General features: G+C 29.2%; 1 protein-coding gene across 5 annotated transcripts in view; it reads right to left on the reverse strand.

Moving 5' to 3' along the window:
* Positions 1 to 6,203: 6,203 nt before the first annotated feature.
* Positions 6,204 to 16,558, reverse strand: part of LOC122632396 (facilitated trehalose transporter Tret1-like) — a 13,589-nt gene continuing 3,234 nt past the window's right edge. For 2 of the 5 annotated variants that reach the window (XM_043819124.1, XM_043819126.1), the window contains exons 3-10: positions 11,946 to 12,170; positions 10,449 to 10,578; positions 9,897 to 10,032; positions 8,954 to 9,410; positions 8,615 to 8,864; positions 7,903 to 8,109; positions 7,293 to 7,485; positions 6,204 to 7,211 (exon numbers count right to left, since the gene is read on the reverse strand). In XM_043819124.1, coding sequence (XP_043675059.1) covers positions 6,961 to 7,211; positions 7,293 to 7,485; positions 7,903 to 8,109; positions 8,615 to 8,864; positions 8,954 to 9,410; positions 9,897 to 10,032; positions 10,449 to 10,578; positions 11,946 to 11,980 — 1,659 coding nt within the window. In that variant the 5' untranslated portion in view covers positions 11,981 to 12,170 and the 3' untranslated portion in view covers positions 6,204 to 6,960. The remainder of the gene's footprint in view (positions 7,212 to 7,292; positions 7,486 to 7,902; positions 8,110 to 8,614; positions 8,865 to 8,953; positions 9,411 to 9,896; positions 10,033 to 10,448; positions 10,579 to 11,945; positions 12,171 to 16,558) is intronic. The other 3 variants (XM_043819125.1, XM_043819128.1, XM_043819127.1) reach the window with 3 other exon arrangements.

Below are 16,558 nucleotides of genomic sequence, written 5' to 3' on the forward strand. Positions count from 1 at the left end.
ACAACACAACAATACGGCATTATTTATGTCGAAGGGAAAGTAAATAGTTTATTCGTCTGAAATCAATGTGCTAGTCAGATTTCCAAGGACGCACAATGATGCAAGAGAACACAAACGATGTTTTTGAGTAACAGAAATGATGATACGTATAATAACATGTGAAATATTTTGTTGAAGGGAAAGAATGAGAGAGAGTGAGTGAAAGTGAAAGTGAATGAACGAATTACGTGTAACAATAACGGAAAACAAAAAAAAAAAAAACTGAGAATAAGACTATAGAGGTTTTTCGATGATCCAATGTGCTCTAGAGTAATGTTAATTATTATTATTATTATTATTATTATTATTATTATTTTTATTACTATTATTATTACTATTACGATTATTATTATTATTATTATAATTATAATTATAATAATAATAATTATTATTATTAAAAGTCCATCGCGTTGCCAATACTTGAATGAACGCTAAATCAAAGCTAACATTAACGAGTTTAGTAAAATATCGTGCCATTGTTGTTTTTCTTTCTTTCTTTTTTTTTTTCTTGTTTTATTATATAAAAATAAAATTATATACGCGGCGTGCATAATGACACAGTAGTGTTAGAGACAGGCGTACACAGACACAGAGAGACATACATAGATATTATGCGTATGCATTTATACAGATGCGTACGTCATGCGACATAAGTCGATCATTGTCCTTTTCTTATTAATTATCGTTAGCAAAGACATGGCGGAGTACCGTCGGGAATCGTCGAGATGTCATTGTTAGAAATATTTTTCTTTTTCTTTTTCTTTTTCTTTTTCTTTTTTTTTTTTTTGTTCTCGTTTCTTTTTTCTACCGTCGTAAATTTTTTATTCTTACTTTAATTTACTTTCTTTTATTTAACTCTTTTTGAAGATTTTCTCTTTATTTATATAAAAAAAAAGCATTATTGCCTTTGCTTCTTCATATGTAAGAATGATGTAGGATTAAAAAGAGTGAGAAGAAAAGATCTGAAAAGAAATAATACGAACGGAGACGGGGAACGTGTCTCTTTGTATGTAATAATAATAATAATAATAATAATGCAAGCGTCTAGAAATATTTTTTTTCGACTAATGAATTTCTAATAAATTATGGTGTTAACACGTATATGAAAAGCAAAAGAGGCAATTAGCAGAGCCAAATCGTGCCAAACATATCCAGGTGAAAAAGATTATGAAAATAATCGACGAGTATTAGATAAACGAAAGACGTGTATAACGTTTTATTCGTACGAATAGCATTTTATTTTCTAATATTCGTTAGTTTCTGCTTTTAGAGATATAACATAAAGGAAACGCTGCGTTGATGATAGTTGTCTTTTCTACATCGCTCGATTTTTTTTTTTTTTTATGGTTTCTTTTTTATTTATGATTTCGCGGCTAATTTGCGATAGCGATAAGTCAAGTATATACATACATACATACATACATACATGCATACATACGTACATAAATTAATTCTTTCAATCCTGGAAATAAAATCATTCGAAATCATACGTTACATCATAATATGTCATAGATCGAAAAAATTTTATTATTATTATTATTATTATTATTATTATTATTATTATTATTATTTATTTTCTGTTTTCTTTTTTATTCTTTTTATATGCAATAATATTAATGTTCATTGCTGGAGCAAATTTAGTGTAGGTTTCGTATCGTGCCTTCACTTTCTTTTTCATTTATCTTTATTTTTGTTCCTTTTTTTTTTTTTTTTTTTTTTTTTAAATATCAGACGAGAAGGCAAAGCATTATACCGTTCTTTCAAATAATATTGCAATAAGGATCTCGAAAATTTATACGTGTAGAGATCGGTAATAATAGAAATTGTCGTTTTTAGAAGTTCATGTTCTAAGAGATTTAAGTTTCTCGACTTATTTTTTCCTCTCACATCTCTGATATCCATAATCTTTATACATTCATTCATTAATTCATTCATTCGTTCAATCATTCATTTATTTATCCATCGTCCGATTTAAAAAAAAAAGAAAAAAAAAGAAAAAAAAAGAAAAAAATTACTTTTAAATGGACAAGACGACGGTACATACGGTCGGTATCGGTTGTGTATATATGTATACATATAGTATTAAAATAATGTACAACCTACATATTATCTAGTATTTAAGTGAGAATAATTAGGAGAATACATCGTCACTGCCTCCAGCGTTTGGTCGTGCCGACCGTGAATTTATGTTTTTCTTGGCAAGCAGCCCTGAGTTTGCTTTTAGTGTTACTTTAATTTTCAAGAGAAACGAAAAACAAAGAAGAAAAAAAAAGAAAAGGAAGAAAAAAAGAATCGAGAGGATTTCGAAAAACGTTCTTTCGTTTTTTCTTTTCTTTTCTATTTTTTTTCTTCTTTCTTTCTTTCTTTTTTTTTTTAACTATATACACAGGGTGCGTGTTCTGTAATTATTCATAATTGATGATACAAATATGAACGTGATAATTTTATGCAAAGGAATAACTAAAAAATGTACACTTGTACATCTTTATTTCAATTGATTTTTTTCTTTTTCTTTTTCTTTTTTTCTTGAATATCATTTACAAGACATTTAGTAAATCGTTTGTGTTTGTAAATCGATTATTTCTTTAAAGAAGAAAAGAAAAAAAAAAAAAAATAGAAAAAAAAGAGACAAGCTGGACATGATTATTCTATCCGTTCGAAATTTGTAACTTGAATTTTTTTTTTTTTTCTTTCTATTTATAGGGAACAATCGTAATAATTTTACGAAATTAACAAATTAACGAATCACGAGCGTTTTTAAATGTTACGTTTCGAATTTGTTAATTAGATTAATTTAATCAGGCATAATGAAATGGGCAAAGCCAATGCGCGAATCACAAAGCTATAATAAATGTTGAAAATGAAAGGGTAAACCTATCTAACGATTATATAATAACTATTTAAGTGCGATTTTGCTGGAGGTTTTTAATAAGGATTAACGTGAGAATAACGGATATACGTTAATTCCAAATGGTGATGTGGCTATCGATTCTGTTCTAATAATTCTAATGCTTACATTACATTATTCTTACTCTTACCCGACAAAAAAAGAAAAAGAAAAGAAAAAAAAATAACTTATTTGTATTGTAATAAATGAATGTTAATATTTACACGCTTCTATAACACGAATCAGTCCGTTATAATGCTAGATTATTGTATTCGTAAAGCTACTACGTGCTGTTTGTTGCTTGAAAAATATTTATCGACGACAATTGGTATTCCTTTCTATACGACACTATTCTATATATATTAGATATGTTCAATCTCGGAAGATACATACATACATAAATACATGCATACATACTTTTTATTGGCATAAGAAAGCAATGAGAGATAAATCAATACGATCGATCGATAGATTGTTCAAAACGATATTGTGCGCGATCGGTTGTTAAATCGATGATCGAAGTTTGTTTGTTTTTTCGTTATTGTAAAATGTAATGGAGAAAGAGAGGAGAAGAGGAAGAAGAAAAAGAAAAGTAAACAAAAAAAAGAAACAAACGAAAAGAAAAGTAAAAGTGTAAGTCGTTAATCGATAATGCGTTATACATATACATTATATGTTCTACGAAAGTTCGACTCATCGAGAGATGAATGTAACTTTCGAAAATAATTTGCAATTTTGTGAAAGAAAAATTCGAATATGGACATTCGACATTTTCTATTACGGAATTACCAATTATTTACGTTTCGCTTTTAGAAATAAGTTGAGCAAAAATACGATCGCGAATCTGAGATCTAAATAGTTTAATTATACGGAGGGAAAGGAAAAAAAAAAAAAAAAAGAAAATTAAGGAGCAAAGCTTTTTATAAGAAAATTTGCAATCGGCAAGTTTATTAGTTGAAAATATTTGCTTCGACGAACAAGTATATAACAAATTTATGTTTATGTATGTTACAACACTGTACACCACGAACGCTCTCATATGAATATTCTATTATTATTTCTCGTAAGTGGTACTTACATTATACGTACATACATATACTGTACAATTTGCACAATGAGTCTCGAAAAGTCCGCTAAATCTTTTCCTTTCTTTTTTTTTTCTTTCTTTTTTTTTTTTTTCTTTTCTTTTCCTTTCCTTTTCCCTCTCTCTCTTTCTCTCTCCCTCACCACTTTTATTTTCATTTCGAATGTGAAAATCTTTGTTTATTTCCTCTCGAGACACCTCGTCGAAACATTGGCAGGAACAATCATGTTCATCTATGTTATGTGTATATCGTGTAATATTTCCTTTCAAAAGGAAAATTATTATCGAGTGATAGAGAAGAAGAGAGAGAAAGAGAAAGAGAGAGAGAGAGAGAGAGAGAGAGAGAGAGAGAGAGAGAGAGAGAGAGAGGACGGATGCGGTACGGTGTGATTGAACGAAGGCGTGCAAAGCATGTATTCTCTCGTGTACAACGTTAATAATATTTTAATCGTAAATTTGCGTGCTTTTTCAAAAAAATAGCGATTCTCTCTTTCCACTTCCTTCCTCTTTACATGAACATCGCGAAATGATATAAGATTTTTGACGTACTAAGTCGATAAGACACATTAAAGAATGAGAGCTTCTGATATGATAATGATATTGATAATGATAATGATAATGATAATGATAATGATGATGATGACGACGATGATAATGATGATAATGATGATGATGATTATGATTATAATGATGTACGCATAATAAAGTTGTCAAGAATGATGATTTTTTCACGCTGACAAAAATGTATTACTGTAAATTACTACTACGATGATATTAATTGTATTGTTATTGTAATTGCTAACTTGACATAATAAAGTATTGCGATAAAATAATGATTTTCTTTTGTCAACGAATATTATCGTACGATGACATTGTATAATATTATTAATATTTATTATTAGGAATGTGATCGTATAAGGATTATTAGGTGAAAATTTTTGATAGAAAGAAAATCGTTAAAGATCTTATTGCGTGAATATTTTATTAATGGTTTTAATATGTAATATTACATTCATATTATATCTTACATCTCTATGGGCGCATGCGAGAACCTGATGTGCGACCAAATATTTTTGGACTTCGACTTGCAAAGTTTTTTTTATTGAATCATGCTTCTTACATATCTTTTTCCTTTCATTTTACGGAAATTAAATTATAATGTATGAATAATTTGTTAGGAAACCTTATATTCTAAAATTATTAAAATCGTAACAAAAAAAAAAAAAACATAGTATTAGAAATAAAATGTAAATGTTAAACATTATTATTCGATTAAAATTTTACGTATTAGGTACTTGCACGTACTCACAGACTTGTCATCTTGTTTGTGCATGATATAACATATGTATATATATATAAAATTTTAACATACGAAATGGTGGGAAATGAGAAAAAGAGAAGATGGATAAGTACAATGCGATTTTTTAAGTATACATTTTTTTCCTTCTCTATTTAAAAATTCGGATCTTTATCATTATTACTAATAACGATTGCGTTCGTTATTATAAAAAACAAGAAAATAAACAATGTACTATTGTCATGTAGCATGTTTATATATATATATATATGTATATATACACACACACACATTATATATATATATATATCGTGTACATATATACAATATATTATATATATATATGTATATATCGCGTTCGTTATTATAAAAAAACGAAACAATGCACTGTTGTATACGTAACATGTGTATATGTATATGTATATATATTTATGTGTATATATATATGTATATATATATATATATATAATGTATATGTATACAAACATACGTGTATATATCACATTCATATCCAATAAAAAAAGAAAAAGAAAAGTGTAACTCGAAATATCAAGTAATATTATTTTATATTTGTAACACGTCGTAGCCATGCATTTTACTATTAGATCGTAATCGTTGTTATATTAAATATTATTTATTACAAAACTAACAAAGAGGAATAATACATAAATCAGATCGATACGTAATATTATAACTTTGTTAGAAAATGTTCGATTTTCGGTACGAACTAAGGCACTGTTTACAGAGACATTGATATTCTTTAATAATACCATCAAACGGCCTTCTCCTTCCTTTTTCGGTACTTATTACAAGAATTTAATGTTAGCTTGTATTTCTTTTTCTCTAATACTGGCTTTTCTTTTTTTTTATTGTTCTCATACATACACATTAATCCATCTCTTTCTCTCTGTTTACTTTCTCACGTCTATATTGGCTATTTTTGTTATTATCGCACAAAATTGATAGCATATCGTCAACATATATAGATTTAAATATAATCTTTCGTGGTCATCTTTGAGATCGATTACGTAAAATTTAATTAACAGATTGTTCGATTTTAATTATTATTATTATTATTATTATTATTATTATTATTATTATTATTATTATTATTATCATCATCATCATTATTATCATTATAGATTGTATCGTTGAAAGTAAGAATAATGCTAATAATGATTCACAGTCACAATCAAAGCATCGACATTCTTTTTCTGCTTGTCTTTTCGACCGTTCTCGGCTTTCATATGTAGTAATAAACAAAACTTATAAACAGACGATTACGTTGATACGCTTTAAACCAAATTCTAATATTTCTTCCTAAGAACATATTTAAACAATATTTTCTGCTTGTATTGACGCCTTTGTACAAACGGCAAACATAAATGTTTTTCATCTTCCTAAATCACTGTTATTATTATTATTATTATTATTATCATTATTATTATTATTAATAATAATAATATTATTAATATTATTATTATTATACAATATACTTATATGAGATACGTAAGTATGTGTCTATACCTATAAATACATACATACTTACGTATCCTACACGTCTATTGTTATTTTAAGACAAAAGAAAAAGAATGGAAGGTGAAAGACGAAACTAAGGACAAACTAAACTAAACTAAACTAAACTAAACTAAATTAAACGTTCGGTACAGTTTTCGGATTAAGTGGTTCGCTAGCTGCCGTGTTCATTCTTCGTTGCGATCTATTCTGCGTACGATGCTTCTTCGTTGATTTTGATTTACCAAAACTGATTGCTAAGAAATGATTTTGGAAATATTCTTCGATCTCTGACAACTTTTTGCCGTGTGTCTCGGGTAACATCAATAAAACGAAGACCGTAGATGCCAATGAAACGCCAGCGAAGAACCATTGACCGGCATAAGAGCCTATATACATATATACATTTGTTAGTTTTTTGTTCGTGTTGTGTTAACGATTCAAGTGTTAAATTAAATAAATCGTCATACCTCCTAAAAAGTCTTGTAAACTACGGTAACTTTGAAGTGCAGCGAACATAATTAAATTGGCCATTGAATAGCTAATGGAATGAGCAATTCCTCGAATCTCTGTTGGGAACAACTCGGCCGTCATTGTCCATGGTATGGTCAACATTCCAACCATAGAAGTACAAACATAAAGCAAAAGACAGACGATTGGTACCTGAAACATTGTTCTGGTCATTATTTTCTCAATGTTTTATATATATCAATACTAGATGTATTTATTAAAATTTCCGACGGTATATATTAATAATATAATATTGATATATTGATCGATAATTAATGTCGTTTAATATCCAACGTTAACGAATAAAAATACATTGAGATTGAATTGATCAACAGGTAATCAATAAGTCGTGTTGTTTTAATTTATTTAGATATATAATGTGTCGAAAATTTTAAAGTTTGATTAATTCGATCAACTTAATAGAATATGTTGATATAAATATGTGAACAATATCGAGTAAATCTATATCCTCAATCGTTTTCTCATCTTCTCGATAACGATTTAGAGATAGATAATGTTTGATAAAATTATTAGGTAAATTATTAGGTAATTATTAGACGAAGGACTCACCCAGTAACCGCTTCGATCACCTTGATGAATACGTAAAGTGAAATAACCGGAAACAATCATACATGCTGCCATTCCCAACGATGAAAGTATACATAATGGTCTTCTTTTGAATCGTCGAAGTAGCCAAGTATTTACCATCGAGCATAAAAATCGGGTTAGACCCACCAGGATCGATGATAGGTATTCGTCTACGCCGGCGCCAACGTCCTAATGTTTGAAGTAAATCAATGATAACATTTTCATTTGATGGCTTATCCCTAGGGATAAGGAAATTAATTTGTTAAGCTTAAACTGAATATTATTCTAGAATTAATAATATTTAATATATTTAGTTTGCAACCGGATGCAAATAATTGTCAAAAGTATATCAACAATGTATTATATAAGTTCGCTTCATGAAATTTCGTAAAAGAAAAAAAGAAAAGAAAAAGGAAGAAGTTAGGAGAATAATTTTCTCTGTAATATTTATATTCGATACTTTAGTAGAATTATTATTATTATCTTTTTTTTTTTTTTTCTTTTTTCTTTTTTGAGAAATTTGAGAAAAAGAAATTATTCATTTTAAAACATTGTACATCGGAAATTAATACTTTCGATATTTTCTCTGATCGTTAGCTTGGCTATAGATAACGAGGAAAAGATTTTGTTTTTATTAACGTTATATTAACGATCTACTTTCCACTAAATATATATAATTTTCAGTCCGACTTACTTGAAACCACGTGACAGCATAAAAGAGGGTTATATAAATCCCAGAAAATTGTTGAAACATGAAGAACAGAAAGAGTATCGTCATCGGTTTCCATCCGGTAGGCTTGAGAAAACCACGTAATTTATTAAAGGCGTTGCCATGTTTGCTCCTTCGTTGTTCGCTCAGTTTAATTTCATTTTCTTTCATGATCATTGCGAACTGTGCTTCGGCCTGCGAAACGGTACCTTGTTTCTCGTCGGATTTGTATAACCTGGATTTTAAATATCAGATTCCAATTGAGATCAAAGGAATCATTTTTCACGGGAATGTTTATTATTTTATTGATCGTATACTTCTCACCATTCTAGGGATTTTCTCGCGTCGTCGACTCGTCCCTTCGAAACTAGCCAGACTGGTGACTCCGGTACGAAGAATTGTATTAAGATAATTGGTACAACAGCATAAATTATGCTGAGCCAAGCTACTAAACGCCAATGTATGTAAGCACCTTTCAAATACGATAAAAGCATACCAAAGGAAGCGAGGGTTGGTCCGAAAGATATCATTGAACCTCTTAAGTCTGGTCTAGCGACTTCCGTTATATAGACAATTGCAGGTGAGCTACCCATTGCACATGATATACCTGATAATAGTCGACCGACTAGAAGCATTGATAGATTACTCGAGGAAGCTATCAATGCCCAACCTACAATGCATGGGATAGCACCGATCTGCAATGTCTTTAACCTTCCAACTGTTTCCATTAGAAAACCACTTAGAACTGCACCAACTGGTACGAACAATACAACCACGCTAGCTGTAACAAATAAATAGGACGAAAACAAACAAATAAAAATAACAATAAAAATAGAAATAAAAATAAAAATAGGAGAAACGAAGAAAGGGGATAAAGTTTCTTTTATAGATACTCTCAATAGACTGTTATTTGCTTCATTAAGCTGACTTGCGAATGACCCAGGGGTAATAACAGGAACGCTTCTTGCTTCTCGATATAAAAAGAAAGATGCGAACTCGACAGGTCACAGCCGTCATACTCTTCTCGAGCTCTAATTTAATCCGCGTTAAGGCGTTGCTAAGTAGACTACTCGTCGATCCGACTACTTAACATCGCACCTTCCTTCGCCAAACCCTCTTCTTCTTCGATAACCTCCCACAACCTATTTTCTGAAGACTTCTTTTTTATTCTAACTTTCTCCGTTATCTATTTGTCAATCTTTTTCATTCGTTTTCGCACCTGGTATATATGTAATACCTCAATTTTCTTACTTATAGCATTTCTTACCTATCCAAGCGCTCTCCTTCTTCGTTGCTGGTATTTCCGCGTCTTTAGCCTCGAGGTGCGGTACGAGGATAGCCGAGTATGCCATACTGAGACCAACTACTATGTGGAAAGAAGCTGCGATGAAGCACGCTGAGATCTAAATCAATCAGAATTTATTCGATAACGATACTATATAATTTTGTCTAATTCTCGAGATATTTTATATGAAATGATTTTTTAATAATTAAGTAGGAACATCTGAATGTTTCGGTTTAATTATAATAACCGCACTGTGGTACTTATTGCAGGAAAAGATATATATATATATATATATATATATATATATATATATATATACGTAAGTGTAGTGACAGAGAGCAAGGTCTTTTTCTTTTTTTCTCTCTTTTTTTTTTTTTTTCGGAAATTATTTCTTTAGAATTAATAACTACATTCTAATTTAGATTCTAATTTCTTTAGAAGTCATTGTTATCATTTGTTAATAATTAACGTAAGATATTTTCGCTCAGGTGTTCCTATTTAAAAATCTCATCTATTTAATGTAATAGCATTTACCTGGCGAAAAGCACTTCTAATATTCGTCGATTCGACGAAATTCTTGTTGAGGCTTCGACTTGACACAATTGCATCTTTAAAGCATTCTCTCTCATTTTCCTCGATGTTCTTCGATGCCTCACGTTCGACACTGTAAGAATAATTTTCTTTTTTGCTTTTTCTTTTTTTTTTTTTATATTCTCTTTCTTTATTTTATCTTTCGAAGAACTACATTCTTGAGAATTATTTATTACTGCGATTCTTCGCAAACAGGTAGGTATTATCTATGTGGTATGTCAACTATGGAATTGCATTCGCTTCTTGTCGATCGCTCTCTAGTTTGTGCCACATACATTATTAGCGGTGTCGATGTGTGTTTCTAATTGCGTTATTCCTCATGTTAACTGCTGGACTAGTTCTAATGAATTTTATTCTGAGCGTGAAAAAAATTTTAATGCGATGCTTACGCAATTTGAAATATTCTTCCGAGCTATTTTTTTTTCTCTTTTATTATTCGCATTGTCACATAGGAAATATTATTTGTCGAAGATCTTGCTTAAACATATATAAGTGATCCTTATAAGTTCAGATCTACAAAGATCAAAGTTTGACAGATCAAAGAAGTCTTGGAACTTAAAATCCAACGATCTGTTACAATTAACAATTAATGAACTTAACTACTTATTCATTTCCTAGGCTAACTCTATGTCAAGTTGCAAAGTCAAATCGATTGTTTCCAAGCGAATTGCCTTTCGTAACAAAGTGACATTAATGGACGGGACTTGGCATATGTTCTCTAGATGCATTCATAATCGAGTTTACTCGATTCGTAGATACTATACATACACATACATACATATGTATATATGTATATATATATATATAAACACATAGATATATGTAATGCTTCGTGGCATGTATTCTTATATATATATATATAATACATACACACACACATATATATATATGTATACACATGCTTAACTTGCTCGAACGAAGCATCTTTCGAAAGGATCTTACGAACGTTAAGCACTCTCACAAGGATTATTTTTTCTCACGCTCATCCTGCAATTAACGCCTTGAAAAAACGCGTGTGAAAGTTGAAGTCGGAAAGAATCGACGGAATCGGTCAATGTCGGTTAAATGACATTTTACTTTCGACTAATACTACGACTAAGCTAGAACTACAACGACGGACGACGATGATATATAATGATGAAACATTTGGACGATCGTGAATTACTTGTTGCATACGCAAATATATACATACATATATGTGTCTATACATCTATACACAAATGCTTACGTATTTTTGTTATTTGATTGTTTTCGATTATGCACTCAGTATGTTTGCAAGTATTATGACGTTATGTGAGATTCTAAATAGTTATGAATTATGCTCAGTCATGCCGGCTGTGCTTTTTTTTAATTCTTTTTTTTTTCTTTCTTTCTTTCTTTCTTTCTTTTCTTTTTTTTTTTTTTTTTTTTTTTTAGTGTCGTAAAGAAAAGCAGTACTACCTACATATCGTCGCACGCCATTCCGTAGCATTCATCGATTATTATCGACGCTCTTACTCGCGTAGAGAGTCGCGATAGCACCGTTATTATCTTCCTTTCTCATCCATGGACCCTTCTTATACTACGGCCGACAGCCCCGATGGCAGTTTCACGAACACGTTGATATCTTGTATCTCTCGTATCAACGCCACCGCGACCAACACCACCACCTCTCATCCATTCTTCCTTTCGTCAGAGAAAATTCTATTTTTATTCTTTCGCCAAGGTTGTATGCCGCAGCTTCGGTGTTTCCGTGCTTCGCTATTTCTACTAACTCTTTCTTATTGGTCCGTTAACGTTTTAGATTTGATTGGAAGTTATAATGAATCTTTCGAAAGAGAGAAAAGAGAGAGAGAGAGAGAGAGAGAGAGAGAGAGAGAGAGAGAGATAAAAAAGATACAGACATACTCAACTAATCGTGTCAAAAATTTGAAGTACTTGTAATACGTCTTTTCAATTATTCAAATTTATTTAAATCAATGTTATGTATTATTTATTTGATCTATAACAATTACAATATATATATATATATATATATATATATATATATATATATATTTACGAATATAACTATCTTAATAGGAATTTTATTAATAAACGTTTATATGTAAAATAAATATATAAAAATCAATTAATTAATCGATTATAATGTATCATCGAGTACGTTTACAAATTGATCGAATTTATTTTATACGATACAGTAGAAAGTTGAAAAAAAAATGATTTAGAATAACTTTAAGAAAAATTAAGGAATCGTTCCAGCGACAACTACTGTACAGGGTGCTTCGAACTTTTGTTCAGAGGTGTACAACACAAAGCTAACTCCGTCTACTCGATGACATTTCACGTTTCTACGCGATCCAAACGTTTCACGCTCTCGATGCTTGCTTTGTCTGCTGCTTGTTGAAAACGCCAAAGACGTATGTATTGTAAAGTGTAATACATCATCGGACTAATATGTTTGAACGTGCAATATTCATTCGTTCGTCGTTCGTTCGTTCGTTCGATCGTTCGTTCTATACGAGGGACAGTAATTATAGTTCTGCGAGTTATACAGGGTGGGACAAAAGTTACTACGTTCTTAAGTGATCTTGCAATCTGAAAAACAACAAAAAAAAAAAAAAAATGAACTTAAAAAGTCTCTAAAAAGGCTAATCGATTTTTTTTTTCGTAATATATTTAAGAACTTTCGAGGCTTCCTGCATTATTTAAATTTAATTTTTCTTGGACCTTTCACTTTTTTTCTTTTTTTTTTGTTGTTTCTTACGTAACGATCGACGACGATCAACGAACTACTCATTATTTGATTCATAAAATGAGAAACCATTTTTTAGTTATACAGATTAAAATACCTGCTTTTTTGATATATCTGTATATATATATATATATATATATATATATATATATATATATATTTCGAATTGATTCAGAATATATTACACTCGCATATGTTGAGAACGGAATACCATTTATTTTTTTGACACCTACGATTATTGACTTTTTATATGCTATTAAATACATAGACATATATTTTTGATTGTAATTAATGATTTATGTTTGTTCTCTTTAATACCATTGTTGATTTATTAATTTAATATTTTAAATATTGTTCTGAACAATTATCTTCCTCTTTCTCTCTTTTTTTTTTACCTCTTTTTCCTCTTTACATAGATTATTTTGTTTTATTTATTAAAAGTCATTAAAAAATTGTATGCAAATCAAATAATACTTGATTAAAAGACACGTGTTATGCAAAAGTGTTTTACTCTGAGCCATCTGGTATAAAAGAGATTAAAATGTCATTTTAATCATTTCAAGATGTAAAAACATTGTTAAAAAAAAAAGACAAGATAAAAAAGAAGAATATAATTAAAAATAAAAATGTATCATTGGTCGAGTTTGATTATCTAATCCTTTACGTTTAATAACTAAGTTTTTTCTGTTTTCATATTGAAAAAGATGAAAATATGATTAAAAAGATTTAAATTTGAATGCAAAGAGCGTTTCGAGATTTAATGTTATATAAAAAAAAAAAAAAAAAAAAAAAAAGAGAGAAAAACGAGAAAAAAGAAAAGAAAACTTTTAATAGAATGAAATTATTATTTCGAGTAAAAAGTTCTTTTTTTCTTTCTTCCTTGATTTAATTTAGTTCTTTTTTTGACGTATTTCACGTACCGTAAGGGTTAATAACCTTACAAAAAAAAATTCGCCACATTAGTTAATCGTGTCTGTGAAATATCGTATAATAGCCGACACGTTTCTTAGTCGGTTGTGCTTATGCGTTGAAATGACTATCTATCTAGCTCTCGTATACATGATGTTACGTCATGGATATTTTGAATTTGAAGTAGTATCGAGGCAGGAAGAATTGTAATCAGTTTCTGTCATCTAACACGCCTTCGCTGTTAGGCATTACCTTTATAGTTTATTTTATTTTGAAATTTCGATAAAGACCGTCGAAAATGGGATCAAAATCGTTAATTATTACTAATATTTCAATTAATAAAAATTATTCTGTAGTATTTGTAAAAAGAAAATGAAAAAAGAAAAAGATGAAATGAACCAAGTTCGTAAATGTGCTAAGTACATAACGTAGTTCATAAAAATGTTAAATGTTCAGGAAAACATAGAATTTTTTTAATGTAATAATAAATAAAATCTACTTTGTTGAATAATTAATGATTAAAAATAAAAAATAGAAAAGATACTTATTATCAATGCGTTAATGTATATATTCTATATTTTAAACAGCAGACAGCAAAAATGAACATGATAACAGAAATACATGAGAATGCAAAAAATAAATCATAAGGAAAAAAAGAGCCAAATATTGTAATCGTTTATTTTGTGACCGCAACATAAAAACATACACTTGTTTATGAAAAAAAAAAAAAAAATATATATATTATTATTATTTATATGAATTTTCTTGAAGATAAATGATGACCTTTTTTTTAACATTGCAATATTTCAAAATTAATATTGTAACGATGGTATAATAATAATTATAATAATAAAAATAACAACAACAACAACAACAACAACAACAACAACAACAATAATAAAAATAATAATAACAATAACAATAATAATAATAATAATAATAATAATAATAATAATAATAACTAGGAATAGTTAATAGAAATAAAACAGGTAATTTCTTTCAATCGCAATCTTTCCAAATTCTCAGAATACATCAAATCGTTATACTGATTTTAGTCCGAAAATAATGTCAAAGTTTTTAAAAAATTCTCTACCATTAGCTGCGGCCAAATTTAGGACTTTGTTGTTTCTTATCCGTCATTCGAAGAAAAACATCGTTAAATAAATGGATACTTACTCAAGGATCGAGAAGTAATACGTGCACATATGTAAGTAAGTACATATATTCGAATGTATGGTTAGCGTGGGATGAATTTGTATTATATAAGCGAGTCCGATCATTTCCTTTTTCTTTGACGATCATCATAAATAAAGAAATCTTTTTACCTATTTCTATCAAAGTGTGTGTTCATATATATGTATATATAATATATATTTCTTTCTTTCTTTTTTTGAATGATCTTTTAAATCGGTCGAATAGTATAAGTCCTTACCTTGTCATAAGTATAATATCAAAATATAATCGATCATATCAGTTTATCTGCTCAATCGGTAATCAGTGATGATTCAAACATGTAGAGATAAAGGAGAAAGAGAGAGAGAGAGAGAGAGAGAGAGAGAGAGAGAAATGATCGAACAAAATTTTGTTTACAACGAAAACTAAATGAAATTTGGAAAGATTCTTCGTAAAAAAAGAAATAAAATAGGAAGGAGAGGTTTAATTTGTTCCAAGAAAGAAGTAATGAATTGAAAAAAAAGGAAGTAAGAAAGATAGAAAGATGGTATAAAATAAACAACGTAAGAATTCTTATGTCATTGGAAACGATATAATAAAACTATGACAATAAAGCTTAAGAAAAATGCAAAAGGAAGTTCACGTAATTTTTATGTTTGTCCATGTATTAAAACGTTTTTATGATACATTTTTTTGAATCGCGATAAATTAATCATTTGTAGTACTTATGACAATTTAATCTAGAGATTTGAGATATCAATGATTTTGAGACCGTTGACTTAATAATAATCGTTGGCAATTCGATTTACGATGATGCTATGCAATTTCTTTATTCTTTCTTTCCTTTTTTTTTTTTCTTTTATGACTTGCAAACATCACGTTGGATTAGGACAAGGACATATTTTCGAAAAGAAAAAAAAAAGAAATTTACTGCTACGTAGATAGATACTATTGCGTGGTTGGAAAACGTAATGAGTAGATATCGTTTCGGGTACGATTGAGGAATAAGAAATTCGTGAATTTTGTTGGAATGGCCATTCGTTATGTCTTCGAAACGAAAAAAAAAGAAATAAATATTTATTTCTTGTAGTAAAGTAATTAAAAAGTATTAGTCATGAAAAGTTATCGAAAATTTCCGTGTCAAATTATTACGTCTGACTTCCAGTTAACGCTGTGTTTTACAAGTTTGTTCGTAATCAACCGAAGGAAAGAGAAAAAAATACTTATATAAGAAAAA

The sequence above is a fragment of the Vespula pensylvanica genome, chromosome 10, assembly GCF_014466175.1.
Source record: "Vespula pensylvanica isolate Volc-1 chromosome 10, ASM1446617v1, whole genome shotgun sequence".
NCBI classification, from domain to species: domain Eukaryota; kingdom Metazoa; phylum Arthropoda; class Insecta; order Hymenoptera; family Vespidae; genus Vespula; species Vespula pensylvanica.